General features: G+C 46.0%; 1 protein-coding gene and 1 long non-coding RNA gene across 2 annotated transcripts in view; one reads left to right on the forward strand and one right to left on the reverse strand.

The window, feature by feature from the left end:
- The window catches only part of SPON1 (spondin 1), a 316,933-nt gene continuing 298,094 nt past the window's right edge, over positions 1-18,839 (reverse strand). Inside the window, exons 8-16 of the mRNA XM_033204547.1 lie at positions 13,367-13,568; positions 12,288-12,428; positions 11,386-11,461; positions 10,186-10,368; positions 8,634-8,804; positions 8,383-8,550; positions 7,334-7,498; positions 5,082-5,345; positions 1-2,549 (exon numbers count right to left, since the gene is read on the reverse strand). Of these exons, the coding sequence (XP_033060438.1) occupies positions 2,386-2,549; positions 5,082-5,345; positions 7,334-7,498; positions 8,383-8,550; positions 8,634-8,804; positions 10,186-10,368; positions 11,386-11,461; positions 12,288-12,428; positions 13,367-13,568 (1,534 nt within the window). The 3' untranslated portion in view covers positions 1-2,385. The remainder of the gene's footprint in view (positions 2,550-5,081; positions 5,346-7,333; positions 7,499-8,382; positions 8,551-8,633; positions 8,805-10,185; positions 10,369-11,385; positions 11,462-12,287; positions 12,429-13,366; positions 13,569-18,839) is intronic.
- Positions 2,539-10,567, forward strand: LOC117080056. The gene is made up of 2 exons (XR_004435706.1): positions 2,539-2,956; positions 5,009-10,567. It is a non-coding gene; the product is annotated as an uncharacterized LOC117080056 (long non-coding RNA).

Raw genomic sequence — 18,839 nt, forward strand, 5'->3', positions numbered from 1 at the left:
TTTATTTTTTCAGTTCTGGGTCTATAGAAGCCCAGGTTTATTCCCATTTGCTACAACAGATTCCCTTCAAATAAAATGGACCGGCAAGGTGACCAGTGAGTGACCCAATGTCTGGTTGGGAAATCTGTCTCTCAACTTCTTGCTGTTGAACCTAAAATGTGGATGTAAATTGGATCACAGCTGGTTTGGCATTGAAAAAAATATATACACAACAATCAATTACAACTTCTTTATATGGCAGTTTTTACTGGGTGCCTAATACTCTCTTTACTATCTCAAGTGGAAGTCCAAACAGATTTCATTTTTGTAGTAAAAAGTCTTTATTTCCAAAATGATTTGTTAGCCAGAAGAACTATAAACCACCTAACAAGACTTTGGTAAGAAAGAGACTTGATGCTTCTTATAAATTCCTCATTGCAAACAAAAAATAACAATGCAACAAGAGTCATGTTACCCATTCTTAGCCATTAACCTGGTTTTAAGTCTCCCAAATCAGGATTTTACACGTACCCAACTGGGATCAAATAAGAACATGAGACACTGGGTGGCTTGTCCTTGGATTAGGAATCACCATTGGAACCGTATCATGGGTTGAGAGTTATTTAGATAGCTTAGAAAAACATTGCAAAAGTGGGCACTTCTATATGAGGACTTTTTCCCCCCAAGTAGAAAATCAAATCTTGTGTTTCGTTTGTGCTTTTTTGGGGAGAAGGCAATTCATTTAAGGATTTAAAACATGTTGGAGACAAGTAGTTCTGAGATGTAATAATGGTCCCGCCAAGAACAAGGGAGTAAAAGCCCTATCTATCTTTTATTGGAAATGGAGGAGGACAATATAAAGAACCTTCTGAACACTTACTTAGCTTAAAGACATGAAAGACGCAGTGAGTTTTTATGGAACAGTCTCTCGTGTTAAAGAACATATGTTGTATTTGGAAATATCCTGATGTGTTTAATACAAATTCTTAGTGTATTCAGAGCATTGTATGTGTCTCACCAATCTCACACATTTGGATTAAGCAATAATGAGGCCTATAAAAGAAATGAAACAATAGTTTTCAACAATAAATGCAGGAGGAAAAACTGCTGATGGACTCAACTGAGAAAATGTCCTTTTACACTATCCCTCGGTGGTCAGTCTCCCTGAATCTGGTGTGCTTTAATTGCTGGGAAGGCAGTGTAAACCTGTGGCCATTCCTATGCATGTCTGGGAGGACCACTGCCCTGGTGTGGAGCACTGACAGATTTGGCTTTCCACCACAATTGCTTGCTCAGCTTAATCTTATAATATTCCTTTCCCTTAGATTTATTTTCTGTCTTGATAACCTTTTCTGTCTACATACAAAATTTCTGACTAAAATAACTTTAAAGTACAGAGAGAGATTGTATTTTGTTGAAGGAATGCTTTGTGGGGGGCTTTGGGCAGACTTGGCAAAATGTTTGTATAACAAAAATGTTTTCTTGCTAAAAACTGATTTGCAAACTTGAAAGTCTAGATGTGTATAGGAAGATTTTAAAATTCAGACATGGGACCGCCAAAGAGACCAATTTTGCTTCCTTGGTCTTGGTTCCAGGAAGGATTTAGTACCTAAAAGTTCAGAAGGTTGGCTTCCTAGAAAAATTGTGCATACCACCCCCAAACCCCAAAAGCAAGGGAAAAATACACTCTAAACTTATTCTTTATCTTAGGTGTAAAAACTAGTTACCTTACATTTAAATAAAGCAGCCATAATTTATTTATTTTTTTTGTGGGGGGCATCAGGAGCCAGTATCAGGGGTAAGATAAATGCATTCCAAATTTCTCAGTGGAAGAATAAAAGCCACCCAACATCAATTCTCCTCTTGAAGTCTACAGGCTCTGTTTTCCCCAGGAACTATTGATGACTTGAGGAGACTTGAACAGAGACCTCAAGTTCCACTAAGAAGAGATGGGCAAACAATGGTTTCAGTGAACAGGCCAAAGATGAGAATGAGGGGAATCTGCTCTCTTCATCTGATTGAGAGTGTTTCCTACCACCTGCTGCACCCTGGGACTCAGGCATAGAGTCACTTCCAGACATGGTTGCCTCTCCATGTGGAGGAGTCAAGGTCTCCGTCCTGCCTGGCCAGGTGGAAGCTCCAGGGGGACATGTTTCAGTTTAGTACAAGGTGGCTGACACTACTCCCGTGCAGGAAGAGGGCTGGCTGGAGGTGAGGGTGCCCTACTCAGCCTGTACCCATCAAGAAGTATTCAGAAAGGATGTCCCTGGCATCCACAAGACTACTGGGCGAACCACACTGCAAAAATGAAAACTAGTGTACACAATTTAAATTGTCTTAAGCAAATAATCCAGCCATTGGTGATTCTGGAATCTAGAGTGCTGCCCTGGGGAACTCGTACCCTTGCTAACAGGGATGAACGTTGCATGCTCTGATCTCCTTCTTGTCTTTGCAGCTGGTAAACTGGGAGCTTTTGAATCTCTTCTTTACAGTCATGTAACGCTCCTGAATTCCACCTCCACACAGTTTGGTGCATTCTGACCAGGCTGTCCATGGGCGCATCCTACAACCTGAAAGCGTGAGAATTCCTTGTTAGGCCTACAGAAATTGGGGACGGAACAGGAATGCTGAACTCTAGTAGAACTGTGAAATGTGGTTGTCTGGTCTCCTCCTCTGTTTAAGTATGTAATGATTTGGTTAGAGCCCTTATTAGGGACAGTTAGGTCATATGTGACTGATTGATTGCAAAAAATGGCCACAAATGCTTCACGAATCTTCTCATCAAAAGGCAGACTCTGTTTCTCCACCTCTTGAATCTGGGCTTGACAACATGATTTGCTATGGCCAATAGGACATGAGCAAAAACAGGCCTAAAAGCTGCTAGGACCCTTCTACCATGTAAGCAAGCCTGGCTAGACCACTGGAGAGACCATGTGCAGACAGGCCTCAGCCATCTCATGAGTCCCCAGATATGCAGGTGAGGCTGGTCTGGCCCGTTTGTGCTACCAGCTAGTAATAACCACATGAATGAGTCCAAACTAGACCCAAGAAGAACCATCCAGTGGACCCAGTTCACATCACTGATCCACAGGATCATGCTAAGTGGTTGTTTAAAAAGATTGTTTTGGGGTGACTTATGCAGCAGCCATGCAAGGAACACTAAACTGCTTTCTCTTATGCCTTACTCCCCAAATGCTTGTATAGAGAAGTACAATTTTTGTTCTTCCTACTCAGCATAAACATGCTGCTCTCCAAGAAAACTTCCTTGACCCCCAAAAGATTAATTAGATTTTTTGATTACTGCTTCCATAGCACTCTAGATTCCTCTCTTATAGAACCCATCACATTTATGGTTACACATGAGATATTTGCTAACCACACTATAGCTAAGAGTCATGGAGGAATGTATGGTACAACTATGTACCTGGCACATAGTTGACTTTAATGAACGTTTGTTGATTGGCTAACTACCATGTAGAACAGAAACACTTTGATATGCAAACAGCTCCCTAATCATAAGGATCCCGAACGATCAAGTAGCTCCTCACACTTTTTCCATTTCTCATCACCCTAGGTGGAGGTGGAACATCTTTAAAAAAAAGAATGGGATTTTAAAAATCAGAAAACTTGATGTACACGTTAACCTTCACTTTTTTACATGGGCATCTTCTTCAGCCCTGAAGCCCCTGGTAGGCATTTTCTTTTTCTTTTAAAGTCCTGGAAATCTCTGAAGTTAAGCTGGAGTTTGGGGACGTACAATCTTTTTCTTGGGTTACAAATAAAACCTATCTGGCCTCTGTGTCTGTTTTTGCCACCTCCAGATCACTCAAAACAGGTCTGATACAGCCACCCTTTCGATTAAAACCACCTACAGAGTCAAGTCCCAAATTCTTGGTGGGCCACTGGCCTTTTGTGGTCTGGTCCCCACCTTCCCAACCTGGTTTCCTGCCTGCCTTGTCGTTTGTGCTTCATCTGCATCCCATTTATCACTTGGACCTATCATGGTCTTTGGCATCTCTGTGCCTTTGTAATGACTATTCTTGTGGCCTGGAATGTACTTTTTTTTTTTTTTGAGACGGGGTTTCACTGTTGTTGCCTAGGCTGGAGTGCAATGGTGTGCTCTTGGCTCACTGCAACCTCTGCCTCCCCGGTTCAAGCGATTCTCCTGCTTCAGCCTCCCAAGCAGCTGGGATTACAGGTGTGTGCCACCATGCCTGGCTAATTTTTGCATTTTTAGTAGAGACGGAGTTTCACCATGTTGGCCAGGCTGGTCTCAAACTTCTGACCTCAGGTGATCAGCCCACCTTGGCCTCCCAAAGTGCTGGGATTACAGGCATGAGCCACCGCGTCCAGCCTGGAATGTACTTTCTAAGTGGCAAACTCTTCCAGGTTTTTCAAGACCCACTCTAGTTTTCCCTGCTTTAACATCTCCCTGAACTCCAGTCAATGTAAGATGCTCATTCCCCAGCTCCCTGAGCACTTGGTGCATTGTTCTATTAGTTATTTGGCAGCTTGGATCAATATTATTTGGGGAAATAAAACTCAAGGCTGACATGACACTGCTGCTAAATTTCTGGTTAGCCTTGCAAAGAAAATCAAAGTCTCAGGCCATAGCTGCCTTGTCTGAGCCAAACCCTTAAAATGGAAGATGTGTTCTGGGAGATTCTCAGGAACATTCCCTAAATGGCGAACAAGATTCCTTTGACACATCTGTATCATTTTCCCCCGTTGCAAGGAGTGAATGGGGTTGCTAAGTCATAACTGACTTTGAGCAAAGTTGGACACATTGGCTTTATATGTGTGTAAAAAAGAAGGAACTGTGTAATTCCTAAAGATTCTTTGCTTGAAAATTTACTTTTGTCAGGTAATTAGGTTGTCTAAATGTTCTTTGATAAAGGACCCTCCCACCACCAATCTCCTTTATAAATTATGTTTGCTCAATATTTGGGAACAAACTTAGATCTGAAGAATCAAAATGTGGTCTGAAGACTCCAGAAAATGCAGACTCTCCCTGACTCTTTTTAAACAGGCCCAAGACTTAGCCCAGTGCAGAGCCCTGCCTGTCCTGGAGACTAGCCCAGGACCACACTTGGGAGCCATACCTGGGAACTGCTCCCCTTCAGACTCTTCCTTCAGCTGCTCACTCCGCCGGCTCTCTCGGGCCTCCCTCCAGCGTAGCTTCTGGATAGATGGATTTCGAAGGCATTTCCGGATGCGGCACTTTTTTCGCTGCACAGTCTCTGGGCAGGGTGCACCTCCAAACTGAGGCTCCATTTGGATCATCCGGGTTCGAATCACGTGGCCTTTCCCACATGACTTGTTACATTCCGACCACTGGGACCACTCGGTGAGCTCACAGTCAATGGCTGGCAAGACACAGATGGGCATGAGTGTATCACATGTCTGAAACAAGATACGGTCACACACTCCTTTGAACATCTCAACAAGCCTATGAGGAATGCAAAGCAGGTGCTGTGTCATGCCATTTTACAGAAGAAACTGAAGCTCCAAAGAGGCAGGCTGACTTCATCCAGCCCCTGTGGTTGGTAAGCAGCAGAGGCAGCATTGGTGCCAGGTCATCAACCATTCTGTGCTCCCTCTATGACTCAAGAAGGCTTTGGAGGACTTTCAAGATGTGTTCAGAGCCTCTTGTCCTGCTTTGTGAACTCCTAGAATATTGTTAGATCAGCCTCAAGTACAGAATAGCCTCCCACAGTCCCAAACTCACTGGTGATATTTTTCAGAGCAAGGCCAACAAGCCCCCTGCTGCTCTTTGGAGAGAACAAGTCAACAAGCTAAAGGTGGCTGACCCTTGTGGACCAATACCAGGGACATTTTGGTTCTCACACAGCCTGGCAGCTTTTCATTCCCAGCATCATCCTGTGTTCTATCTATGGTGATCTATGCAAAAAACACAGGAGCCAGAAATGGGACATTCAGTAGAGAAGAGGGTCAGGAGCAAGGGGTGCTTCACGGTTTATCACAGTACGAGATCCAGTAAATTCTTATTAAGCCAGCATCTCATAAATGTGAAGGGAAAATAACACATCAGTTTGACTGTCAGGATGTGTCCCAGGGAGGTAAATTATTCCAAGCTCTCTGTTGGCCTTGCAAGGCCAAAGTCAGGGTGGACCTAGATGTCCTCATTTTGTTCAACAGTTTCAGTTCTTTTATCCGCCCTGTGGAAGCTCAGGCAGCTTTCTTATCTGCAAAATGGGGATCATGGTATTTTTCTCATTAGGTTGTAAGGATTAAATGAGATGCTCCCAGCCCTGCAAGTGCTCCATAAATTTTCGTTTTCTTCTCCCTTCCTTCAGTGGACCTTTTGGATATAAAACTTTCAAGTCAGGTACTCTCAGTCAGAAGGCTATGGGGCCCTAACTCTGGTGAGCTGGCCTGAACCATGGGCCAGTCTTAGTTACTGAAAATCCCAGGCTTTCTCTAGTGGACAGTCCAAGTTACCTGTACCTGTGGCTGAGTCTCCTAAAACAGCCCAGGACCTGGAGCATGGGGTGGGGATTAAGGCCTATTCTTGCCATGTCCAGTGCTCACACTTTGGACCAATTACTTGGTTTCATCCTCAGAGCAACCTAGGAAGTATTTCCTGCTACTTTACAGATGGGGAAACTGAGGAACAGAGGTGCTGAGTCATCGGCTGAAGGTTACTAGCTAGGGGAGGGAGGATGAAGGACTATAAGTGCATGCTGGAGGGGACCAGAGCCACAGCCAGTGTGCCTGCCCTTTCACCACCCAAAAGAGCAGCTCTTGGACGACCAGCCAAGGAAACTGGCTTGCTTGGCTTGGAGGTTAGTCCCACATAATACAAACAGCTGATGGCAGATATTTTGGAAAACAGGACTGGGAGTGGAGTGGGGTGGGGTGAGCTTTTGAGAACTTGGCTTGTTATCTTGCTGGTTTTCTTACCAGTCTGCAGGAGTCATTGATTTAATGTCCAGCTTCTAGTCATGGGGAAATAAAATGGTCACAGGGAGAAGAATAGAATTAAAAAGCTTGGAAAATCCATGGGTCACGCAAGCCCATAATTGCTGGGTGAAAGGAGGGAAAGAACTAAGGTTTATTATTGAGCCTTGTGCTGTTTTTCATATGTGTCTCTCATTTACACTTCACAGCAACTTGAACTTTGGGTGTTATATAGACGGTAGTGGGATTCTGACTTTACTAATTAAATTGACTGCAGCGTTTAAGTAACTGCAAACACTGAAAGCCAAACCCCAAACTTCTCCCCAGCAAACCGTTTTATTCTAGGATCTAGCAGTATTAGCACTGACTGGTTCAGGGCTCCCTGGACTCAGGAACATAGAAGTGATAGGCTTTGGGGAGCTCCAGGACTTACGGCATTCAGGGAGCATGCACTTCTCCACCTGCTCCAGATCCTCATTGCAGTCTCCAAGTTCCGCCAGAGACTTGAGCATCCGCTGTCGGGTTCGCATGCCCTTCCCGCAGGTCACGCTGCAGTCACTCCACTCGGACCATGGGGACAGCAAGCATGGGATGGTATCTAGATCAAGAACCGGGTTTGCCACTGAGAACAGGTTCCTTTTGTTTTCTTTGAGCTCCCTGGCCCCACAATGTCCCACACCCAGTCCCCTGCTTTGCCCCCTGGAATAAAGTGGAATTGGCCCATGGGTTCAAATAAGAGTGAATTCTATGGAGCAAGAGGTGGCTCAGCAGCCTACTGCTCTTCTTGTCACTCTCTTTCATCTATCCCCTCCTCCGCCCCGCCCTGGCGGCTATGACATGAGGGTTGCAATATGACTACGTAAGTCCCCACTGGAAATGCCACTGAGGATTTAGTAGGGCCTTCCTAGAGACAGAAGCATCCCACACTCACTAAGAATCAGGCACTAAAGAAGAGGCTCAGGGCTGCATTTTTGGACATTGTGGTCCTGAATTCCCTGGAATGTGTATGTACTTGTGTGCCTGTATAAATCTGTGTACTGATGTGTGGGTAGGCCCCATATGCATTTGTGCACAGAGTAGGGGAAGTCATGCTTTATGGGATCAACCAAGTCCAATGTACAACAGGAGTGGGCTGGACCTGGGTAGTGTATGTCCCGCCTAAATGTGTTGCCCCTCCTCCCCACCACGGCAAGAAAGACACTCCTATAAAACACAGCTGCAGGTGAATTCTATCCAGAGGCCACCAGTTTGCCACCCCAGCATTGCTTAGAATGTCCCCCAATGGAGGTTACTCTCTCTGGGTCTGGTTGATGTCCACACATCTATGGCTCTCATATGGCTCCCAGCAGTGCCCGGCAAGGACCGTGGGCCAAGCTTTCCTCCTGCTCAGCCTCCGACCTTCATGGTGGTAATAGTGGATGCTATGGCCCTCCACGCCTGTCCCCGGTGGCCTCCTTCAAGCCCACCCCCGCTCCCACTCACGGCACTCGGGCATCATGCACTTCTCTGCCTGGGACGTCTCGGCCTTGCACATGGAGCCATCTGCGGGGCTCATCTTGATCATGCGGTGCCGTTTCTTCATGCCCATGCCGCAGGTGGCGCTGCACTCGTCCCACTCGCCCCACTCGGTCATCAGGCAGCTGCTGGGAGCTGGGGAGGCCAGCAGCATTGGAGTCGCACCTGCTGCCTCCCTGACCTGCTTGCCCGCCTGCCCGCCCGGGGCCCCCACTCACAGCACTCCTCGTTGACTGTGCACTTCTCCGTTTCCTCAGTGGGCAGCGTGCACACGGAACCGTCCTCTGGGAACTGCTTCACGTACCTCTCCCGGGACCTCATGCCCGTCCCGCAGGAGATGCTGCAGGGCGACCAGGTGATCCACTCGGACATGGTGCAGGTGGAGCCGTCTGCAACATACCGAGTGCACGCTGCAGCAGTGGCGGGGGTGCCCGCCAGGCCGTGCGGCGGGAACTTCCAGCCAGTGAGAATCAAGAGTTAGGCAGTTGAGGATGTCAGCACGCCTAAGAGGTCTAAATCCTTAAACCGGCAAAATTCTCTAAGAGGAAATGCCTCTTTTCCAGGTGCATGGGACACTCAGAATTACTCCTTATCTCATGAAAATACTTTTGAAAGATGCTTGTATGGAAAGGAGGGTGTTTAAAAAATGTAGACATACATATATCTAAGATAAGATATAATTTGATCCACATATAATTTAAGATAAATCATAATCCATTTGTATGAGGAACAATCCTTCCCTGTGGAGGGGGAGGTTAAGGACCTCAACTCCTCAGCTTAGACAGCTCCCCAGTCCCAGCCCCAAGAGAGCCTTCAATGTTGACAGGCCAGTCCCAGCTTTCCTCCCGCCTGTTTGTAGGAATGACTTGTCTATGGGAGGGTTTACTCCCCTCCAAAGTGCTTATTGTGGGCCAAATGAGCTAGCAATAAACCACCATGAAAGTGCAGCGCTGGGAGAGGTATTTAAGAGCCTCCCTCTAGGCAGAGCCAAGGAATTAATGACCTGCATGGGATACGCTTGCTTTCTCTATCCTCAGCTTGGAAGTGGTTTTTTTCCCTGCCATACACCAGTCCAGCCTAACCATACCTTCCCATTGCCTTATTGCATCTGTAAGATCAGGGCATGAGTAGCGTAGATCTATCAGGCAGAGAAAGGGGTCATGGCTTGGGAAGCAGATAGCCGACCTTTGCACAGCAATCAGCTTAGTGCAATCTTGCAGCTTGAGCCATCATGACTGCATGATGTTGCAAGATTATACTTAAAGCCTGACCTTTGCGCTGTTGCAAATAGACTGAGAATTTCTGCAATCAACCCGAACGTCCTGACACAAAGAAGTGAGAGTGCTCTGACTCACGCTGAGGTAGAACACAGATGAGGGGCCGTAAATGACAGAATTAGGGCAATGGATCTAGATTCAATCTGGGCTGATCTGTTAACAGACTCCTTAAGAAGAGATTGGAGTTAAGGCCCAGAAGCAGGCTATGTGTTATCTGTAACTTGTCATAAGATGTATCTATGTTTGTTAGTTCTTCAGTAAAAGAAGGGGGGGTGGTCAGTCAATCTCAAGAATTCCTTTGATGTCATAAGAGAGGTTCTGTGTTCAGAGCCCTCAAGATACTGTTGCAGATAGGAGTCTGCCCAAGGTGGACCCCACTGACATCTACTGTCAGGGTCCTTGTGCCCTCACCAGCGACACTGTCTGACTGCTGGGCAGACCCTCCCTTCCTGAACTCCTGCAAGCCCCTGGCTGGTCTGGGTTGTCTCCTCACCTTCGTCACTGCAGCCAGGGCCCATGCAGGGCTGGAAGTCCTGGGTGTCAGGGCAGGGGACGCTGAGGTCCAGCTGTGCCTTCAGCATGCGCTGTCGCATCCTCTTGCCTTTGTCGCAGGTGGAGGAGCTGCAGGCGGACCATGGGGACCAGTTGGAGTAGATGCAGGTTTCAGGGGTGTCATCTGGAAAGAGTGTTTGACATGTTTTCCCTGGGAGCCTATGGGAGCTGCCACTGGCCCTCTCCCCATACTGGCTCATCTGGGAACAAGAAAAGCCATGCTGCCAGACTGGCCGCCGTAAGCCTGCGTGCTCCCGGGATGGAAGCAGCCATTCACTTCCCTCTAAAGATGACAGTTTAACATCTTGCTAATAAATATCTAAATGAGCAGAATGATTCTTATTATCCCTTCCTCTCAACACATGGACTTCTTCTCATTTTCAGTCCCTCATCTTGGCATTGTTTCCACACACATGCATGCTCATTGTAGGCAATTTAGAAAAGCTCAAGGCTTGTTTTCATGCCATGGCTTCATCTTCCCAATGATCCCATACACAGTTGTCATGGTAAGAATAAAAGCAGCCGCTATTCATTGAGTACTTATCATGTACCAGCACCATTCTAAGAGCCTTACATGTTTTATCCCATTTAATTCTCACAACTGTATGAAGCAGGTTCTTTTATCATCCCCATTTGACTGTCAAGGAAACTGAGACAGAAAGGTTAGCTTCTTGCCCAAGATCACATGTCTACTGAGAGTCCAAGTTGTCTGGCTCCAGATCCCATAAGAAAACTTGAGCTTGAACCATTACTCTGTGCTCCCTCCTGACTGTAAGATCTGGGCCTTTCTTTGCTTGCTGGGAAAGTGAATGTATCCACACCTGCCTTATAGACCGGCCTGAGAATCAAAGCAGAGAGTAGTCTGAATCCCGCGAAGCCCATTCAAACGAGATTTACATGATTGTTTTAAAGGCCTGATGTTGTTGAGTATATATTCTGATGTCATATCTTCACCAATTCCCTTATGCTTTATGCCTAACCTTGGCCTTGTTTTTGATTATTTCTTGAGGAGAAATCCTCAGAGATAGGATTACCAAGTCAAAGCACATGGTTTATGGTTCTTAAAACAGGTTAGCAAATTGCTTTCTCAAAGGGTTGTGCCAATTTATGTTGCCACCTGCAATAAAAGAAAACAACGTACCTTCATCTTTCTCTTCTGGAGCCAGGTCAGCTACAATATCATCGACATTGTCAGGTACAATATTGCATTGTTCCCCCTGCAAAAGGAATTTTACTTGGAGGGCTCACATAGCGAAAGCAGGGAATGTATAGTGTGAAGATGAAAGAGGACTAAAATCTAATGCCCATTCTGTATACAAATCGTATGCCATGGCAAAGTTCTGGGCCAACATTTACAATCTGCCTGAGAAAGAAATGCCAAGAAAGCAGAAATGGCTAACCAGGGATGATAAATACATAACTTGGGTACCAGCACTCCCCAGTTCCTGGCCCATGGGAGACATTAGTAATCAATTACGGAACTCACAATGAAACCAATTTGCCTGGATCAAATTGTTCATTTGAGCACTGGGCCTCACTGCTGAGTTCATTTTGCTCATTTTCTTTTTTTTTTTTCTTTTTTTGAGGTGGAGTTTTGCTCTTGTCACCCAGGCTGGAGTGCAATGGCACAATCTCGGCTCACTGTAACCTCCACCTCCAGGGTTCAAGTGATTCTCCTGCCTCAGCCTCCCGAGTAGCTGGAATTACAGGCGCCTGCCACCAGGCCCAGTCGATTTTTGTATTTTTAGTAGAGATGTGGTTTCACCATGTTGGCCAGGCTGGTCTTGAATTCCTGACCTCAGGTGATCTGCCCACCTCGGCCTCCCAAAGGGCTGGGATTACAGGCATGAGCCACTGTGCCTGGCCTGCTTATTTTCATCTTATGAAATAATTTGCATGTTAGAAACCCGGGGAGGCCCAGGAATTCCACATCCTGAGGTGCTTTCTGCCAGGGACTCCATGATTCTAGAGCAGAAAGGTGTGCAATCTCCCTGGCACTCCTGCCAGGAAGGGTCGATGCCAGAGTGGGCTCTAACCCAGTACCTTCCGTGCGATTCTCTCGATGACAACTCTGGCTACTTGAGTGATGGACCCACCCTCTGGGTCGTAGAAAGGACTCTGAGGATGGTCCAGGCTCGTCAGGGGCCGGATTTTCTCCTGGGGAATGGTGGGCTTGTTTGGTGACTGCAAGAAAACATACAGAGGTAGAGAGTAAGAAATAAAATTGGGAAAACCCACAAAAGCCATTTGTTACATGTATCAGAGCAAAGTCCTTAATAGGAATTTGACAAGTTTAACTACTATTTACATTTATGGAATTGTGTTCATGCCATATACTGTGCTGGGAAAATTCTAGAACTATATTTTAAAATTCTTCCATATACATGGTAGGATTGTGCTCAGATGAAGAAGCCAAGTTTCAGAGAGGCCATCCAAGCTAGGAAATGGCTGAGCCAGGTTGGCCTGAATCCCAAAGTCTTTCTAATAGACCAGGCATTGGAAAACTTTTTCTCTGTAGAGGGTCAGATGCTACATATTTTAGACTTTGTGAACCATACTGTGTCTGTCGCTAATACTCAACTCAGCCGTGGTAGTGGGAAAACAGCCGCAGATAATATGTACTTGGAGGAGTATAGCTGGCTTTGAAACCTTTATTGACAAATCACATGGTAGGGCAGATTTGTCTTCCAAAGCATAGTTTGCAGATGTCTGTTCTTCTAGATTGTTCTCCCATTGGTTTTCTGATGGCTCCAGATTTCAATGCAATTGATCATATCAGAGAAATACGACATTCAGGACAGAATGCAAACTCTTTAGCCCAGCTGTCCAGAAACCTTCGCTCTTGCCATCGTGGTTTTGGAATGCTGTCCCCTGCTCACTTGGGAACTGCTCTTTAGCACTTCCCTCTCCATGCTCTCCTGGCCACTGCACAGACACTTCCCAGAGCCCATATCACACCACATGTGATGATGAGACCATGCCGTCCTCCCCAGCCAGACTGAAAGTTCACCTAGGACAGAGCCTGGGTCAGATCTCCTCTGTGTCCCTCAGGATGGGGCTGGGCAAGGAAAAGGTGCTAGGGAAGTTTGCCACTCCAGGCACCACTCCAGGCACACACACACCTCATAGGTCACCCCGCTGTCAGTGCCAGCATCCCAGGGAATCAGGTCTTGTACCACCTTCTGGACCCAGCCACATTCCTTGGTGCACAGATCTTCTGCAGATAAGCCTACGTTCCAGTCGGGACTGGGGCCCATCATAGTCAGGAAGGACATTAAATGGCGAGTTCTGTCCACAGAAAATTCAGCTGAAGGTGCTGCTCTCCTGGAAATGAAATACAGAGACCATTATATTAGAGCTCTGGGGGTTGGTCCTCACTCTGAGGGAAATCTGCCTGGATTATGGATGAAGAATGAGAGACCCAGAGAGTATTCAGATTCGTGGTCTCCCACTGAACTCTGCCTTTGGCCACGACGGGTTTATACCCTTCCCTGTCATGGGCCCATCCATTGAAGAAACGTGGAGAGAACCATATACTACCGCCCTATCGAGTATTTCTTTTCTTTTTTTTTTTTCTTTCAGAGACAGAGTCTTGCTCTGTCACCCAGGCTGGAGTGCAGTGGTATGATCATGGCTCACTGCCGCCTCAAACTTCTGGGTTCAAGTGATCCTTGCAACTCAACCTCCCATCAGAGGGGTCATCTCCCCCAACTTCCTGTTTCCGTTGTCCTCAGAAGGCAGGCGCTGTCCAGCTCCAGACTGTACCCATCGGCTCACAGCCGGGGAGCAGGGACCAGCTGTAGAGTCAGAGACCTTTGGCCGACACCCCCGGTTGCTGGGAATAACATCCTGAGTCTAAGCTATCGGAGGCTGCTCTTCAACCTCTATCTCTTTGTGTCACTCAGATTCTCAGGAATGGCTGGGACCATGTGAGATACACGGCAGCAACCACTCAGAGTGGCTGGGAAGGAAAGAGTCACATTCACAGGGCACACAGTGGGTGGCAGTCCCATATTATTTCATTTTCCCCTCATGGCAATCCTGTGGGGTTAGAATTATTATCCTGTCTCGTAGAGAGGCCATGAAAGTGAATAAGTGGTTAATGAACTAAGAGACACAACTAAGAGGCAGCTGAGACTTGAAGGCAGCTTGGCCTGACTCTGCACCCCCAGGCTGCTAATCATGGGGAATCCTTGGCCAGAGACAAACTGTTCTGTTCAGTCCAGCTGGCAGCTGCTCTGCCTCAGCTGTCTAGAAGTCCCTGTGCCTCTGTTGGGACCAGCTGCTTCTGGCTGCCCTCACCTGGCTCCAGAAAGCAATGACTGCAGACCCGACTGGGGCTGGGGAACTGGGCCCCTTGGGCTCTGGTATCACCTCTTACAGCTGTGTGTCCTTGGGCAGATTACCAAACCTTTCTGTGTCTCAGTGTCCAAATCTTTAAAATGATGATCACATATGTCTACTCCAAAGGGTTCCTGTGAATTTCAAATGAGCTAGGTTGCAGACAGTACTAAGCCCAGTACCTGGCCCTAGAACTCTTATCACCATTAGTGTTCTTGAGAGACGCACCATAGGGTCGTATGGAGATCAGAAAGGGGACAGGTGGGAAGAAAAGACTTCCTGAGTGGACTTTCCATTTTAGCCTGATGCCAGTCTAGGTTCTGGCACAGGAGTGGAGAAGAACCTGGCCTGAGCCCTGGCTTTGGCATCCGTCGACTGACAAGGCCCTCTTGCTGCCTCCCATGCACCCCCTCCCTTATCCCGCCCTACATGCTACCTAAGAAGCTCCCTGGGCCCTGACAGGCAAGCCTAGCTGCAAGTCAGCTGCAGGTTCCACTTGTACTTGCATCTATTGGGCAAGCTCTTCAATGATTGGAAAAGTGTGGTCCTTGGACCAGCAGCATCAGCAACCTCTAGGAACTTGAAGGAAATACAGATTCTTGAGCCCCACCCTAGATTTGCTGAATTAGAGACTTGGGGTAGGGCCCAGCAATTTAATAATCCCTCCAGATTTTAATATACCTCAAGCTTGAGAATGCTGGGTCCACTCATCTTTCAAGCCTCAGATCATGTCACCTCTTCAAGCGGCCTTTCTGCCTGCCTTCGGCTGAGGCAAGTATATAGCGCCAGATTCCCACACTCTGCACAGGTCTTGCCTTCAGCTGAGGCAAGTACATAGCGCTGAATTTCCCACATTCTGTGCAGGTCTCTATAGCCAGACCCCAGGAATGCAATCACTTCCTCACTGTTTCCTCTCCCCAACTTAGACCAGGAGTTCCTTCAAGGAACTCTATGTTTTATAGCTGCACCCTAGGACCTAGGTGTCCAGCGGGCCGACTGAACAAATATGCATATGATGACTTGAGCTCCTCCACTTCCTAGCTTTAGATCTTGGGCAAGTGGCTCACCCTCTTCAAATCTCAATATCTTCATCTAGCAATATATACCTGCAGTGTTGCTGTCAGGATCAAATGAGATGCTTTATTAGGAAGCCTTTATAAACTGCTAAAGTATTGCAATGACATCATCAGCTACTTAGGCACAAATCAGGGGGTTTAATTTCCTTTTCCCATGTGTGCATTTTCTGGCATGTAAGTCAGTGATTTTAATAGCTTCTTTACAGACCTGGTTCACACAAGGATTGCAGTCTATGGAGGTGTGGCATTATCTCATCTAGGGACTCACAGGACAGGGTTCTTGTCTGCCTTCTAGTAACTGCTGAGCAGACAGCACTGGCACCTGGGTGCGGCTGCCCTCTGGGGCGTCCAGCAGTCCCCTGGGAGGCAGGTTTCCTCTTCCATTGTTATAGAGACTGACCGCTCCATCTATTGCCTTCCTGTCTTCCTAAGTATGTGATTTGAGGCCAGATTAATCATTCATATCCTGTACCCCATGGGTGACTCTGTTCACAATGGCAATCTAAGGGGACAAAAGCAGTTCTAATCCAGAGCTGTAGAAACTAAACCAACTGCCACCCTAACATACTGCCCTGAAACCTGCTCAGCCAATGGGTGTAACCATCTGAGACCAAGGCCTTGTGGAAATCATTCTCAGCAAAGGCATTTTGGCCCAATCTGTTGTATCCAAGTCTGTAGCCGAAGCGAGGTACCCTGTAGACCCTGGTAAATGTTTCAAGATGTGGGAAACATGGGGCAGCCAATTCCTGACCGTGAGGTCACATGGCTGATCACACAGTGACAGAGTAAATTTGAATCTATAAGGGCCTGAGAACAATTTTCTAGCATCTTCAGATATGCCCTGCAGCTGGAGAATCCCTCCCTGACCCCGTTTATGTAACCCTTCCTGGAGGAGGTATTTCCTGACCTCTCCCCAAATTGCTTAGAACTCCTATTCTACCTCCCCATAGCATGCTGAACTTACTCTTGCTTTGGAATTTCTTGTTCACATCTGCCTTCCCCATCAGGTTCCAAAAGAATGAAAACCATTTCTGTCCTGTTCATAGCTATATCCTAATGTCCGGCTTAGAACTTGGCATGCCATGGATTCTCTTCAAATGTTTGTTGAAGTAAATGAATTAATCTAAGAAATGAACATGGAGCTCTTGTATTTCCTTTCACCTTCAAATTTAATTAAGCATCACTTCAAAGTATTTATTCTAAAATAAAAATGAAATGAATAAGAATCTATATGAGTTTTCCTTAGAAAATGCTAGATAGGACTGAAGTGCTTTAATTTGTTCAAACTGTCATAAAAATTCATATTTATGCTTTTGTATATGCCATGTCTTCCATGGCATATACAAAAGCATAATTTTTTTATGCTTTGTTAATTTGGTTTCATCTTCCTATCTGGGACTTAGACTTGTATCCACGTTCTAGCAAAGAGAGTTGATCTAGCTATACCATATCCCAGAGTATATGATAAAGCATGATAGACAAAATAGCATGATATTCAGATAAGATAGAAATATAAATCAGCAACACAGATAGGGGATCCCAGAAACTATATATAAGGACTACACAGAACAGGCTTTTCAAATTAGGGGTAAAGAAAAGATTGTGCAACAAGTGGGGTTGGGCTAAGTTAACTGTAGCAAAAAAAAATACTGGATTCACATTTAATATACCACACAAGAAAAAAACAAAAAAAACCAGTCTCAGAGTCAGATAGAAAATAACCAGATCATAGAAAAAAATAAAGCTTTCAGATCTATTAGAGAAATATTAATTTTTTCAACTTTGAAACAATATAAGCAATAATAAAGGAATTATCTATCAATGAAAAACATCTGTAAAATGAAAACGGCAGTACTGAATTGGAGAGAAAAATGACATGCTGGCAAAAAATGTCTCCACTGAGTGTGACTGACAAAGTGTTAATATCTATACTATGTACAGAGCTAATCCAAATATGTAGAAAAAGATCCCACTAGATAAAGAAAAGTTATGCACAGACAATTCACATTAGATATGAAGACCCAGAGAAATGTTTCCTCTTTCTACATTTGGAGAGGCAGTATGGTGTGGAGGGAAGAACCCAGGGCACTGGGGACAGTCAGAGCTGGATTCGAATTAGCTGTTTATTTCATAGCTATGTGATGGGGGCCTCCACCTCACCTTTCTTTGCAGTTACTACACTGCCGAATGGGAGCGTCATCATCCTACCCCAAGGTTTTATTGTGAGAAAGTTGCTTATCACTGTGAGGGACACATAACAGGGCTTGGTAGAGGTTGATTTCCTTCTCATTCAACTTTTCCGAACAAAATGTTCCAAAACGCCATAAAAGAAAAGAGGTAAGAAAGGATTTTGAAACTGCTTCCAGAGACTTACAATCCCCTCCTAAATTACAGATCCACACCAGTGAGACTCAGGAGGGTTTCCTAAACCACTCATGCTGTGTTCTGTCACTCAACCTGTGTTTTCAAAAATCTGAATTTTCAGAGTTGCAAAAACTCAATATGGCCACGAGAGGGCGTCAAAGTCATTCGCTAGGCTGAAGTCCTGCAGGGGTGTGTGTGGAGAAAGGTTTGAGAGAGGTTCCTGTAGCGTTGGAAAACGCTGTGTTTATAACCAGGCGGCATCTAGGACTCCAGGTCCATCTGGACGCTTAGATCTACCACCTGCTCCTCTGTCCAAGGCCCATCTTCCTTTAGCACCCCGAGGACATCGATGGACCTGTGCAGGTGTTGCAGGAGGCAGGGAGAGCCCTGACTCTTTCAGCCCTGATTTAAGAGAAAGATGTCTCTGGCCTCCCGGGGAAGGTGGCTTTGGATTTCTGGAGAAGGTGACCATGTCTCTACTCCACTGGCCTCACAAACACGACCTTTGTCTAATCAATGTTAATCTGGCAGAGTGCCTGGAAATAATTTAAGGTGATGACAGTGGTTTGCAGGATTCATTATAAGAAAGGAAATAAAAATTATTTGTAAAAGTTCCAGTGATTCTTAGCATTCAGATGCAGTTGCAGGAACCAGATGATGGACATTCAGAATTGATTTGTAGGAAATCTGGGCATTTGCTACTTAGGCGCCAGAGGAACTAGGGAAGGATGTGGGTTTTGTTCAGAGTTTGCCTTTCCTGTCTCTACCTGAACCCTGGGCTGTCGGAGTCACAGCTTGATTTATTGAGCTAAAC

The sequence above is a fragment of the Trachypithecus francoisi genome, unplaced genomic scaffold (assembly GCF_009764315.1).
Source record: "Trachypithecus francoisi isolate TF-2019V2 unplaced genomic scaffold, Tfra_2.0 Lachesis_group8, whole genome shotgun sequence".
Lineage (NCBI taxonomy): Eukaryota > Metazoa > Chordata > Mammalia > Primates > Cercopithecidae > Trachypithecus > Trachypithecus francoisi.